Here is a 13,769-nt window from a genome sequence, read left to right on the forward strand (position 1 = left end):
GTACTAAATGTAAATGTGAAATCGAACAGCAGTTTCCTCTCGTACATCTGCATCGCCACATTACTCGCTCCCATAAAAGTTGCGCCGTTTCTTTTCAGTTATCCCGCTGAACCCTTGCTAAAAAGACGGATTTGCTAAATCAATAATCAATGCTTCTCCTCGTCATTAGATCTCGCGAGCTTTTCGTCCATCACTTGTATCGAAGCAGCAGCGCCTCCCCATCCCAACTTAGATGAGTTTATATCCCCTGGAGCGTATCTTCCCATCGACCAACGTCCGCCACTTCCTCCTCAGCATCTTCGCCGTCGTATTTTCGTCGTCCGATTGCTGAGTGCCCTCGCTATCCCGAGATAAGAGACTTATAGAAGTAATGGAGAGCTTGAGGAGCGGCGAGAGCGGGAAGTGCGTTACGAAGTCGTTGTATTCCTCTGCGCTAAGGATGGGCATGACGAATGAGTAAGACAGTCCGATCATTTTGAACTTTTTTTTGTTCTTCTTCTCGCTTTGAAAGTGTTTGTGCCAAGGGGGACTTTTGTGTATTAGATGGCTTGTGGTAGCAGCATTCGGTTGAGACGCATAGACAATAGTTGTTTCTGTGCTTCTTGGATATCTTGTGAGAAGGCACAATGTTGCATAGAAGGCATTGCAGAGGTTGTGGAAAGCTCTTTAGTTGATACCGCGTATATCGCGACATCAGCCCTATGTCAGCAAAGAGTGAGACAAAATTGATCTTCAGGATCAAGGGATCCCGCGCCGGAGATTTCATTCCCTCCACCGCGTACCATTCCAAGCAAGCACCTCCCTTTTAAAGCCACCGTTACAGTCTTGGCATCTGACCGTTTAATATGCATAAAATTATTGTTAATTCAAGATCAAAATTGCTATTCGTAGAATTAGATACGAGGAAAGCTGCTTTACGCGTTGGTTTCATGAAGATGGCGCTCCTCCCTGTAAAACAAAACTGTATACTCTGTGATGAAATGGCATGGAACCCCTGTCAATGAAACAATTCAAGACTTATCAACCGCCACGAACATAAACCTGACCACAGATAATTGAAAGCTACTGCAAAGGCTGTGCATTGGCTTACAACCTGTTTTCGTGGGGATATGAAAGAAGATTGCCCTCGATGAGACTAAGAAATGGTGTACGAGATCTGTATGGGGGATTGACATTCATAATCTACCTAAGTATTATATATATACGGCAGACGCCAAGCCTTGTGAGGTGTAAAAAAATGAAGGATCACAGGGGTGACAGCCTCGGAAGGGCTTAAAAATGCTGTGAAGAGACTCCACCGTCATAGGTGTGAGTAAATGAAAGCCAATAGATGAGCTGTAACAGCATTTCGGCTGCCATCCACTCTCTTGGTGAAGAACCAGCAGCCTCTGGGGAGCTTAAAAACGCTGTGAACCCAGAAGTCGGGCGGTCACCATCAGGTCACAGGTACTCTGCCTAGAGTAACCCCACTATATATATAACAACCATGGTAATGAAAGCCAATACCTAGATGAGCTGTGAAAGCATTTTGGCTGCCTTTCACTTGCTTGACTGAAGCCTGACAGCCTCCGGGGAGCTAGAAATGCTGTGAAGTGGAAGTGTGGGTGGGTCGGTTCCAGTTCAGAGTGGACCCCCGTATGTATAAGAGTATATGTATATAACTACCACCTTTGGTAGGTAGTAAATGAAAGCCTATTATTGAGTTGTGAATGCATTCTGGGTACCTCACCCCCTTGGTTGCAAACTGCCAGCTACCCAGAAGTTTTGTCTCTTATATGTAGCACAATCCAAAAGCAAGCTCTGCCATGAGCACTGAGAATGTATGACATATCCTTCTCCTCCAGGAATAATTACGTGCTCGTAATGGAATCTACATACGCATACTCCAAAGCATCAGACAAATGAGTGCATGCTATATGCGCCGAATACGCCAATTAAAAGTAAACACAGCGCCTGCTTGCTGGCTCCAAAAGAAAAGAAAAAACACAACACGCTTTGAACAGCTTCATCTATCATTGATGGATTCGCAATACCTTATTGCAGCTCTACATTGCAGCTACCGCTGCTAATACTGATTCAAACTCCAAAAATTGTCTTTGTTCAAACGCCCAGTTCTAGTCCCAAACGAAAATGCAAAAAAAAAGCGCCCCGAGACGCAATTGCCATATGGTCTTGTGTTACCACCATGTATCCATCTACCAAATCAAAGAAAGAACAAAACTCCATCATTTTTCATGGTCCAATGCACGCCGTCATATACAACGCATTATACGAAACTGATTCACTAGTCTTTAGCTTTCAGCTTCAACAACCTCTAAGCCCTCCAAGACTTTGATAGCTCTCGTGCCCTCCATTTCAAATCGGTTCACTAAAGATTCGCATTCGTACTTGAGCTTCTTTTCAGCTTCCGCCGCGTTAAAGTAGATCCATTCCTCCACGCTCATTTGTCGCTCTGGGCTGGTCAGCTCGTTGCCTCGCTTCAAGAACCTGTCCACGTCATTTTCCTTTCCTGGAGTGCCCATTGGTGAGCCAAAGATGGCTTCTAGGCTCGCAGAAGCCCACTGTGTTGTGCTTCGAAGGCCGGTCATAACGTTACGCTTCGAAGGCGACCCATGAACTGGAGTTGTTGCCACAGGTGCCAGTATAGTGCGCTTTCCGGTGCCGGCGGCGGGGGCACGAGACAAAGGAGGCTGGTTCTCTGCATCCGATGATTGGGGGGATTGAGATGGTGACAGTACTGGCTGTCTAGCCGAAGGCACAGGAGACAGAAGCTTGGACGGAGTACCTGGCAATGGAGCCAGAGATAGGGCATCTTCCTTAGGCGAGAAAATAGCCCGCAAAGGTGATTGTTTAGGTGGCCGAGGGAGCGCTTCTGATGGTTCAGGAGCTTCGGCAAAATCGTCGTCGGCCTCTGTCTCAGTCTGTTCTGCGGGCGTAATCTCGACCAGTTTCTTAGCCGGTCTTCCACGACCACGTTTCACGGGTGCATAAGCATCTTTGCTTCTCCCGACAGCTGTATAATCATGGAGATTCTGTGATGTAGAAGAAGCTTTAGATGGTCGTCCTCTGCGTTTTGGGGCTAGAGCAGAGGTAGCTTCGCTGTCTTCGTCTGCGCCTGTCGAATCCAGAGACCCATTTGAAGGTCTACCGCGCCCTCGTTTCATCATAGATTTAGCTGTATGGGTGTCCCCAGACTCAGCGGATAATAGAGACGCCAATGATTCTCTCGACGGCCGGCCTCGCCCGCGCTTAACCGGCTGTTGTGCCGACTCGTCAGTCTCACCAATGGACTCCTCTTGAGATGTAAGTGATGCCCTCGGGCGCCCACGCCCACGTTTTCCAGCAGGAGGTGGCAAGTTTGGTATCTTCACAACGCTCCTAGTGCTGTTTACACTGACATCAGCCGATGCCACTCTTTCTTCTTCTTTCTGTGACTCCGAAAATTCAGACTCAGCCTCGACCCTCTTAGGTTTGAGCTGCTTTAGTGTCTTTTGTACACCAGCTTTGCGACCCCTCTTCGGCGCCGGTTCTTTAACTTCCATCTCTGCTTGTAGAGCTTGAAGCTCATCTTCAACCTCTGTTTCGTTGGGCTCAGGCACGGCTGCATCCAACATGGAATGCTCAATTGATCCTGGCTTTTCGATTTGAGTAATTTCGGCTTCCGAGTCAGTTACTGTTCTGCTTGCTTTAGCTATATTCCGCGTTGAGTCAGAATCGTATGCAATCTCCTCATCACTAGTGAAGTGGTATTCTAGATCAGCCTCCAATCGGCGTTCAATCTCATCATCATTTAGAAAGCCGCCAGGGGCTCGTAATGAGGCCATGGAAGCGTGTGAACTAAGCTTCGAGGTGCGTTTGCGGCCCGGCTTTGATCTAGATGATGCTGCGTTCTTCTTGTAGGAACTCCTGGAGACATCGGTCATTTCGGAGTCATCTTCATGGGCTGCATTGCTATCAATCGTGTCGTCGACAGAAAGCTGCGACGACGCTCTCTTTTTCAGTGTGGGTCCACCCATCAAGCTCATTGTCGATTCCTCGATAGCTTCACTCGACCTCTTTTTGCCTCGCCCAAGTTTCGGTGGTTGCCTATCCTCTTCCATTTGGCTGCTTTCATCAAGCAACTCGGATGGCTCCTCTTTTTTAGTCTTCTTCCTACCAGGTTTCGCGGCCGTCCCCCTCTTTGCTCTAGGTTTCTTCGCCCCAGGCTGTGCGGCCGAAGATGAAACTGTATCGTCGAACCCGGCACTCATATCAGAAGGATTTGAGATATCGGCGGCCGCTGTCCCATGTGACTGGGCAGATACTGATGAGTTGCGTGACGGTGGCCTTCCACGGTTAGAAGACTTCCCCAGAGCTTTATATTGGCTGACTAGGGAGAAAAAAGGACAGTCAGGAGACCGGTTGTAGTGCTCATCTCTATTGGCAAGGTTAGTTATCAGGCGGCACAACTCGAGTGCTGGATGCACAAATCTTACAAAGGCTTGTCGCTCTGTTCCCATCCATCAAGTGCCAGTTGACAGTATGTACAGGTAGCCATATCATCCGACTCCCCAGTTGGCGTATACTTCCACCCGGCTTCTACTAGCTATTGAAGGTCAGCAACACATGTCAATTAATACTCTCTGCCACTCAAGTGGTAACACACCTGCTTAGTCTTGCATTTCCAGCCCTTTTTATTCTCATGAGGCCATCGGCCAGCAAAAGTTGCCTTGCGTGCTTCGACCATTTCGGGATCGTTGGGGTCTTCTCTTGCGTAGTCTCCAATATCAGCCTCGATGGCAGCAACCAATGCCCAACCGCAGTGGGGCGCATGTTTAACATGCTCGTAGATCGGGTCGTCGCCAGCTTCCCATCCATCCAATCCTTTTTCGCACAAGAAGCATATCGTATTGTCGGGGCTGTCAGGGCTGGGGCTGAATACAAATCCGGCTCTGGCAAGCTATGCTGACTGTCAGTTTCCGGTCCATCAAGCTGTGTTGAGCGGGAGAATGGACGCATACGCTAGTGGCCGAAATCTGTTTGTGAGGCCAGTTGAGTGGCTTGGCTGCTCCTCGTCCGCCAGTAGTCGATCCGCGCTTCTTGGTCGTCTTCTGAAAGGAGGCTAGGCGGGCTTCGTAGGAAAAATACTGATCAAAATTTATGGTGGCCATCTTGAGGATCGCCTCAAGCGCAGGCAGGGAAAATCAGGGGTGAGTCTGCTGTTGTTCGATCCCCAAGTCCGAGAAACAATCGCCGCAGGTGCGAGAGACGTAGAGCTCTTGACTTGATCAAAGATCAGAGACACCGACGTAGCATCTCAGGAAGGCTCAAGCGCTTTGCTGAGCAACCGGAAAGTATCGAGGTCCACTTGGTCGTAATATGCGAGGGTCGTCGCCGGTTGAAAATCGTCCAAAGGGGGGTCTATGAGCTTCGGTTCGAAGGCGGAAATTCGTCCTCCCTGAGCGTGTTTCGAACAACGAATCGAGCAGCGGCTGTGCGACCAGACCAGGCGGTGGAGATGGTTGTTTGTTTTGTATTCCGTATATGTCCAGCGACGGCATCTGTGATGTCGTGACGTGGAGCGCGTTTGTTTACTTCAGCTATTTCGCAGTGGGGCGGGCTTCAGCCACAGAAATCGCAAAACTCGACACTAAATAGCCCCTGCAGACGCCACACACAGAGAGACACCTCGACTAGCCTCAGCGCTTACAGTCCCCTAAAATACCCCAGATTACAGCAAGAAATTCTTCAAGTATAAGCACACAGCTCTAATATTATATATATCCTTGTTGGAGCAAATCACTATTAAATTTAGATATAGGCACCTAGGTTTCTACTGCTTCTACTGCTTCTACTAGACCTTTTTATTATTTTAGTATTCTTCTTCTTCTTCTTCTTATCTGTGTGTCCATTTTCATTTTGCAATCTCTATTGTTACTTTTTGTTCCCCGTCTATTCTCCTGCCGTGAGAAATAGCATAGTCTTCAAGCCGTTTTAACAAGACTATTTGCCCAAGATATAATAGCGAGTAAATAATCTACAAGTAATTCTCAGTCGGGTAACCATCTAATGCAGAGCCAGGTTGAGGAATCAACCTGTAGAAAGCTATCCTCACTGCTTTCGAGCATAGGAGTCGTCTCATAAGTACGTAGGAACTCTTTCGTTATTTTGAATCGGAAGATTTTAACGCAGTCGGCGATTGCAACTATCAATATGATGCTGTTTTCATAATTTAGCACGATAATCTTGAATACCTTACTTTCCGAACATTGTATATGGGAACACAGGACCACTTCCTCTGTTGAAATGGGCACATTCGTCTTGCTTTGGCTCAGAGCCAGTGCTTCTCCAACAAGCTGGGCCAACAATTCATCTGTTACCTCGGGTATTCCATCAACGACTACTTGAAATGCGCGCTTTCCTTCTAGCATCACCACTTGAAAGAGGTTTCCGCTACTATCGACTATCTGCAGCCCACCGTCGTCAATTGCTTCGACTGTGGCATTGTGCTGCTTGGTCTCATAGCAATGAGTCAATCGTTCACCTCACATATCCAGAAAAAAGGAAATATCCAGAAAAAAGGAAATATCCACAGTATTGAGGCATCTGAATATAGGATATTTATCTAATATCGGTAAATATAAAATTTAAAAACAAGTCAGTTTTTAATGTCTCTCTTCGCAAGCGATATCCTTGCTACTCGGTATTTAACAGTGGTGGTCTATTTTACCATCTTTCTGTATATTGATTGATTAACCCGCTTGTTTAAAGCAATCCAGCCTATCCGCCGCGAAGCATCAAATCATGGCCAATTACAACTTTCCAGCATCCTTCAGGGCCTTCTCGCCGTCCACCAGAACGCACCAACCCTCAGAGCCTCTGCCTCCGTCTCCATAGACAACAGCCTCAAAGGCTCCGTCTGCCAAGGCGAATTTTAGCACTTCATCATCGAAAGTGCCAGGCTGCAGCCAGACAGCAGGAATTCCAACGCTCTTCGCCTCCTTGAGCACGTTGATGGTGATGCCCGGGTGGGTGATGATGGAGACTGATGTGTCCTTTGGCTGCGGCAGGGCCTTCACATCTGGCTTGGTGGGGTGCTGCTCGCCATTCACCTCGACGAATGGCGAGGCGGGGTTGATGGGAGTAACAGGCAGATCATGGTTCAGATACCAGGCATGGACTATCGTTTACATGGTCAGATATATACCCAAATAGCCATTTGTAGTGAGAGGGGTGTATGGAATTGAACCTTTGTGACCAAACTTGGCGGGGTTGGAACTAGCTCCCACTACCGCAAAGAGGGGAGAGGAGAAGAACCGCTTGGCGGTGGCTTCAGTGACTGCAGCCATGGTTTTCTGGCGGTTATGTGAGTAATGAAGGGTAGAGCTGCTTCTGAGTTGAATGATTTGGGTCTGGATGCTCTTTATGAGTAGATTTCTAATCATTAGGTCCCGTGGATGCTGGCTGACGTGATTATTCGGAAGAAGTCCTCATCGGTTGATCATCGGAATATCACCTTCAGAGAGATTGAGAGGCATCATTTAGTTAGAAGATGAAGTAAATAATACCGTATAAGTGAAGGATCATTCTAATACGGCAGCTAGATAGGAACTTTATTACAATGATTTGGAATTAATGCGTTGCAGCGGCCAGAGATGGATGTTACATTGCAGGGTAGCGTCCAAGTAGTTGGTCACTTCATGCTGCCAAATTACCAAATATGGATCACTATTTCAAATTCCTTGCATGAACTAGGATCGGCTATCCAGTAAAAGAAAGTTGCCGAGGGTTTGTTTATTAAGATATCATCCCTTTAAATTAGAGGCTGAGAGTAACGCATTTATCTCTGACAGTCGAGAAGCATTAGATGTATACACGTATGCAAACTATCACATGTTATATACCATATCCTGCTTGAGCCTGCTATCAATATTTACTAATAGTAGCTCATATATGTACCTTTCAACATGATGCTATTTTAATAAATGTCAAATAATGGCCCACATTATCTATTTCAGCAAATGGTGGGTCCTGCGAGAAGCTCGCGTGAAAGAACTTGTGCAATTACATCATGCACCGGCGTTCTTGGATGCAATGAGTTCAGCCAAAAGTATTGATTGACTAGAACACCACATGATGGGTCGAAATAATCGTCGGTTGGGGTCCCGCTTTGCAGCAAGTTATTAAATAGTCGCAATATCACAGAATAGGGTCGACTTACTTGGCATACGCTGCACAGAAGCCCGTGGTGTTGGTGATTCCAGCGGTCTGCGGAAAGGACGTTACATCATCTAAGATTTTGGCAAAGAGTGCATTAGCATCATAAGTCCAAATATTAGTGTCCGTATGTAGAACTTTTTCGCTTTCGGCCATTTTGAGGAGCAGCTGGTTCCACTGTACGACATCTATCTTTTCCTGCTCGGCGACAGTTGCTCCAAGGGCAATCGTTCCGGGCGATCTGTCGATCGTTGGTACAGTTATGAAGACAAAGTTACGCGCGCCAGCTGCATAGAGCTGTTCCACGAGCGACGTATATTCTGAGATTAGCTCCTGGTTAACGGTTGCAGTAGAAGCAGAGCCTTTGGCGTAAGTGGCTCCAATGTCGTTGATGCCAACCCAAATTGTAAAAAGGGTATTGTTGCCAGTCCACTGGGGCGGCTTCGGTACAGTAATAGGTGATACATATCCGGGAATGAACTGACTAACAATCTGTTGTTTAACAGACGTGATGGATGTTGTCCCTACAATGTCATTGTCTAGCGTTGCGCCGCTAACTGCGAGGTCATACGAAAAGAATACAGACGCATTGTAGGTTACTGTGAGGAAATCCACCCAGTTCTCGCCATGTGCTGAAGTTGCTCCTGGCCAAAGACCTAGCGGAGCTGAGACGGAAGGCTGCGCTCCACCCATATAATTGAAGCCTACGTTCAGTAAGTTATGTTATTGGCCATCGTTCAGGAGAAATTAAACCAACTCGTCGTTGTGTAGCTATCGCCGCTGTATTATTGAAAGGGACTCATCAGCATTCGTTACGCTTACTTCCGCTTAGCTTGAAATAGAGTTAAATTAAACATAAAAAAGGCTTTACTCACAAATAAAAAGCATATTTGATTCCTTTCCATCCTGGCCAATTGGACGTTGCGCATGCTCGGCTAGCCAAGGGAGAAGCACCCATACCCTCTGTCAAGACGGCCAGGGACACCACCCACAACCTCTTCATGTTGAACCACATATTGAAGGAAAGAAAATAAATGCCAGTGAATCTCTATTGATTTACTTCTGGAACAAAGATTGAAGTCGGTAGCTGCAGCCAGCCAAAAAGAATTCATATGTATATATATTAAGCTCTATCTGTATTATCAAAACCACACTACTATTGCCATCTGTCTTGGCACTTAGTAGTTGGCGCAGTGTCGCTTACACCGACATCGACTAACATCAGGCCATTATCATCAACTTCTTTAAACAGAAATACGAGGTAGCATTGCTTACTTGTCCAAGTTATGCGAGCATGCTATAAACACTTGGCTCGTAGTGGCAAGCGTAATATTCCTAATCAGGCAGTTTGATGAACGATCTTCTCCTTATGCTGCTCTCGCTTTAAATCTATTTCTACTTCTACACTGGCCCCCAATAATTTATTCCACATATCAAAACTCTTGATTGTAATTCCCGTATCCTAGTTACCGTCTTAGAGAGTTCAAGTGGTTGTAAACCATCAGTCGGAAATAGCACGGATCCATTCCATTGTAACACAATTTGGATAGCTAACATGTGATTACCACAGCGGAGCTTATTGACAACTCATTACCGCTGACATTATGATGATTCGTTAGATTCAGAGATTTGATTTATATCTCATTCCGTGTATCCACGGTATTTCAATAGTAAAGTAGCTTCTAGATACGGAAAGGGGATGAGGAAGCGAGCCGTCAATCGTCCTATTTATTGGACCACTATCTCTCTGTTCCTTTTGTCTCTTTAATTCGTGCGTTAAGGGAGCTCAATGGTCTAGTTGTTACGTCGGGTATATTGCTGAGAAAACACATTCATTCACAAAGACTTTGGATAATGCAACATGACTAGACTTTTTGGCCTTCTAGGTTTTGTCAACTTCACAGCAGCTGCGTGCATATCAAGCGGAGATGAAACGACAATCAACAATGCTCTAAAGAGCGGTGGAGCGGGCGCCGTTGTTCAGCTTTGCCCAGGTGCCGTCATCACTGTTCATAATACCGTTGCTTTTACAGCCGCCAACCAGGAGCTCTCAACTCAATGGTATCCAACAGACGCAACTCGTGCAATTATTCGCTTGCAAGCAACAGACCAATCTATTTCTGCAGTCATACGCGGAGGAAGTCTCAGCGGCATTCGCTTGAGAAATATCCAGGTTGATGGTGCTCGGTCGGCGAACGGTCAGATCACTGCTCGATGTACACAAACTCATGTCTGCGATTGGTATCAGTACAAGCCGTTAACCTTTATCATATAGCTAGTTCTGCAAATATTGAGTTGGGCGGAATTCAAAGCGGCCTCCTCATTGACCACGTTGCGTCTATGAATCCACGAGGATGGAGCTGTATGCATATTGGAGAGGGTGCAGCCGCAACAGGCGCCTCGGCTTGCAGCAACGCAACTATCACCAACAACGATATAGGCCCTTGCGGACTAGAAGGGCGCGACGCCGCAGGCCATGGCCAATGGGCTGATGGCATATCTTTTGCATGCACCAATTCATTGATTCAGGGCAACACGGTATGTCATGCTTCCTTGTATTTGATCAAAGTCTTCAACCACTGATCGCAAGAAAACAGGTCACTGGAAGCACTGACGGAGGAATTGTTCTCTTCAGTGCCCCGGGCACCCAGGTTCTGTCTAACAAAGTTATAAGTTCAACAACAAACGCGGGTTTTGGGGCAATTAACCTAGTCGATAACCTTGCTGTATATAACGGGAGCTTTGCTAATGTTGAAGTTTCAAACAATACCATACAGAGTCAGCGATTGTTTGGAGTTGGTGTTGCAGTTGGTTCTTGCGTCTGGACTAGTTGCGATGCCTCGACAACAACGCCAAAGCTTTCGGGGCCTGTCACGATATCCAACAACGTCTTTAGTGGCAGCATTGCATTTCCTATTCCAATTTCTGGTTGGACTGGAGGGATAACGGTAAGGCAAATGGGCATCCCTATAACTCAGGCAAGGCTAACACACTGGTAGGTGACTGGTAACAGTGTAGCTGGAGTGGGAAACAATTCCGCCTTCTCAGAAGATGGAAACTGTCCTGGGGCAACCAAGACAGCTTACAGCGCGAATCAGCATCTTCTGTGGAATAGCCCCAGCGTAACAGGGCCGACGAGCTTGCAATCAGGGTTTGTAGAGCACACGGACTATCCCTCATTCTTCATTTGCCCTACACCACCTCTGCCCAGCCAGCAAGTTTGGACAAATGGAACATTGACGGTCAACACTGTTCCTACAACGTTCTCTGAGCTTCATAATGGCTTCGACTTCGTTTTTGATAACAGCGCACATCTCATCGTGTATGAAAATGGCGTGGTGCAAACCACAATCGGATCCACTGCTACATGCAACTTTACGTGCACTCTCAATTTCCAGGGAGATGGAAATCTTGTAAAGCGATTGAATGGATCTGCATTTTGGGCATCAAACACTGCTAATCGAGGCTCAACATTGACGTCAATGAACACATCGCCGTGGCTGGAGATTAAGGACAAGACGGGAGCCGTTATTTGGGATGGTGTCAATGGAGTGCGTCTGAACCTATAATGCTGAATTTTGGACAGATGGCTAACGATAATAGGCGCAATGATTTCTATTTCGCTTTTTCGTCCATATATTTATTTAAAACAGTCCAGTTGCCGAATGTGATGGCGACATGTTATTGGGGTTGGAACGAAAGATGCTACTGATGGAGCAGCAAGTTTAATTATTGGGAAATACTGTTAACAACACGGATATTTACAGCATCATTACGGTCATATACATTTAATTAGCTGTTAATGGAACTGTTTTTATTCGTCGCTTTTGAGATAATTACTTCCTCTTCATTCATCTTCATTCAAATCATGTAGATAATTTTTAGTCGTTGTTGAATCGCTCAATAATGTTAACAACTAAAATATAGGCACAAATAGGTTGGCAAAATGCGTGTTTTGCTATGCGCGTAACCCAAGGTGCAATAGAGTCAGCTGCATGTACCCCATCCTAAATAACTTGTTTACAGTGTTCCGTGCGCTATGCTGCAACTATTGTTTACATTGGGGCAGCCTTCATGAGTCCATCGCTGATCTAGGCTGCAAACTTGGCCCGTTAGCAGCAATTCTAGCTGCATAATAACATTGAGCGGCGTGCTTTGACCATGCACGGCATAAAAATAGTTATACTGCCGCGCCCAGGGCCTCAGACCGCCTCCTAGCGGGCGTTTGGGCGATTGGCTGTGATGCCAGCCTGTTGACTCGTTGCCCCGTCAGAACCAAGCAAGGGGACGGTGGGGCATCAATGTCAGGAGACGCAGACCTCTTGTTGTCGTTTTGGACTTTGCATCATTATTTTCGAGGCTCAGAGACATCATCGTCAACGTCTGTATTGCTCTTGTAAGACCTGTGTCGAATCCCCTACGACAAAGCACCGTCTACACCTCGCACCAATCACAATGGTGAGTTGCCCCAGCACCCTCCGATGTAAACAAAGCCACCGCAGGCCAGCTCGGCACCTGATTCGCCCAAAGCTGCTGCCCGTTTGGCGCCGCAGCTTGGAAAGACCGATGACCCTAGACAAAGGGCCTTTTCGCATTCCTGTGCATCTTGCGAAAGACGCTGCATCATCTGGTCGCATTTGACAAGCTTGCGCGCAAAACCAGCACCTGCACATTTGAAAAAGAAAACAAGAAAAAAAATGGCTTCTAATCAAGACTCCCAGGCCTCAACCAACTACAAGGAGGCATTTGCCCTGTTCGACAAGCGCGGCAACGGTCGCTGCACTATCGATTCTCTGGGCGACCTGCTGCGAGCCTGCGGCCAGAACCCCACGCTGGCCGAGATCCAGGAGCTCGAGAAGGGCCTCGGAAACGAATGTGAGTTGGCATAACCAACCCTCCGTCCTGACGAGGATAGCCCGAAATGAGGTGCGCATTTATGCTAACTTGCGACCCCCCTGTACAGTCGACTTCGATGCCTTCCAGCGTGTCCTGAACCGACCAGGCGGTTTCCGCGACCCCGGCGAGCCTGAGGAATACTGCCGCGGTTTCCAAGTGTTTGATAAAGATATGACGGGCTTTATTGGTGTCGGCCAGCTCAAGTACATCCTGACCAACCTGGGCGAGAAGATGACTGAGGAGGAGGTCGACGAGCTGCTCAAGGCTGTGGACACCAGCTCTGGCCAGATCAACTACACGGGTATGTGTGTCTCTAAGCTTGGCTATCTCAAGAACATCAACTTGCTAACTTCTCCTTTTTTTTTTTTGCAGACCTTGTCCGAACCATTCTCGCCAACTAAGATTCCTTTGTACGAAGAACCTAACCTGGTGGCATCTTCTTGCATCTGTAAACGGGATGGCGTTGCTATGCGTTGTTTGTTTTGATTATGGTAGTGAATTGGAAACGCTTGGGATGGATGATATTTCTTTTTATTTGCAATGAATGGCCGTAGACTTGTATGCTGTTATGGCTAAATGAATACGTTTTGGTGCTTCAGACAACGTCTCGGCGGCCATTTGGGCCTAGTAGGTTCTCCTATATACGCTATATAAAAATCCTTGGGGCATTTACTGTA

General features: G+C 46.9%; 5 protein-coding genes across 5 annotated transcripts; 2 read left to right on the forward strand and 3 right to left on the reverse strand.

Annotated features, from left to right (window-relative positions):
• Positions 1–2,180: 2,180 nt before the first annotated feature.
• Positions 2,181–5,375, reverse strand: GGI43DRAFT_349550 (baculoviral IAP repeat-containing protein). Its single transcript, XM_083202242.1, has 4 exons — positions 5,001–5,375; positions 4,646–4,939; positions 4,476–4,585; positions 2,181–4,416 (listed from the first exon to the last, which is right to left on the reverse strand). Exons 1-4 carry the CDS (start codon positions 5,148–5,150, stop codon positions 2,292–2,294), a joined length of 2,679 nt encoding a protein of 892 aa, XP_083061753.1. The 5' UTR covers positions 5,151–5,375; the 3' UTR covers positions 2,181–2,291.
• Positions 5,376–6,791: 1,416 nt separating this feature from the next.
• Positions 6,792–7,328, reverse strand: GGI43DRAFT_382883 (CoA binding domain-containing protein; the record flags this gene model as incomplete). Its single annotated transcript, XM_083203300.1, has 2 exons — positions 6,792–7,159; positions 7,229–7,328. The coding sequence occupies 2 exons, from the start codon at positions 7,326–7,328 to the stop codon at positions 6,792–6,794; spliced, it is 468 nt and encodes a 155-aa protein (XP_083061754.1).
• A 665-nt stretch (positions 7,329–7,993) lies between these two features.
• GGI43DRAFT_382884 (SGNH/GDSL hydrolase family protein) lies at positions 7,994–9,211 on the reverse strand (the record flags this gene model as incomplete). Its single annotated transcript, XM_083203301.1, has 3 exons — positions 7,994–8,147; positions 8,201–8,900; positions 9,157–9,211. The coding sequence occupies 3 exons, from the start codon at positions 9,209–9,211 to the stop codon at positions 7,994–7,996; spliced, it is 909 nt and encodes a 302-aa protein (XP_083061755.1).
• Positions 9,212–10,057: 846 nt separating this feature from the next.
• GGI43DRAFT_433530 (right-handed parallel beta-helix repeat-containing protein) lies at positions 10,058–11,992 on the forward strand (the record flags this gene model as incomplete). Its single annotated transcript, XM_083209757.1, has 5 exons — positions 10,058–10,412; positions 10,472–10,734; positions 10,794–11,144; positions 11,196–11,747; positions 11,800–11,992. 5 exons carry the CDS (start codon positions 10,058–10,060, stop codon positions 11,806–11,808), a joined length of 1,530 nt encoding a protein of 509 aa, XP_083061756.1. The 3' UTR covers positions 11,809–11,992.
• A 560-nt stretch (positions 11,993–12,552) lies between these two features.
• Positions 12,553–13,690, forward strand: GGI43DRAFT_402570 (uncharacterized protein). Its single transcript, XM_083205703.1, has 3 exons — positions 12,553–13,071; positions 13,160–13,393; positions 13,465–13,690. Exons 1-3 carry the CDS (start codon positions 12,894–12,896, stop codon positions 13,491–13,493), a joined length of 441 nt encoding a protein of 146 aa, XP_083061757.1. The 5' UTR covers positions 12,553–12,893; the 3' UTR covers positions 13,494–13,690.
• The last annotated feature ends 79 nt before the right edge of the window (positions 13,691–13,769 follow it).

Source organism: Trichoderma evansii, assembly GCF_050947405.1.
Source record: "Trichoderma evansii strain SZMC 28006 chromosome Unknown GGI43scaffold_7, whole genome shotgun sequence".
Taxonomy (NCBI): Eukaryota; Fungi; Ascomycota; class Sordariomycetes; order Hypocreales; family Hypocreaceae; genus Trichoderma; species Trichoderma evansii.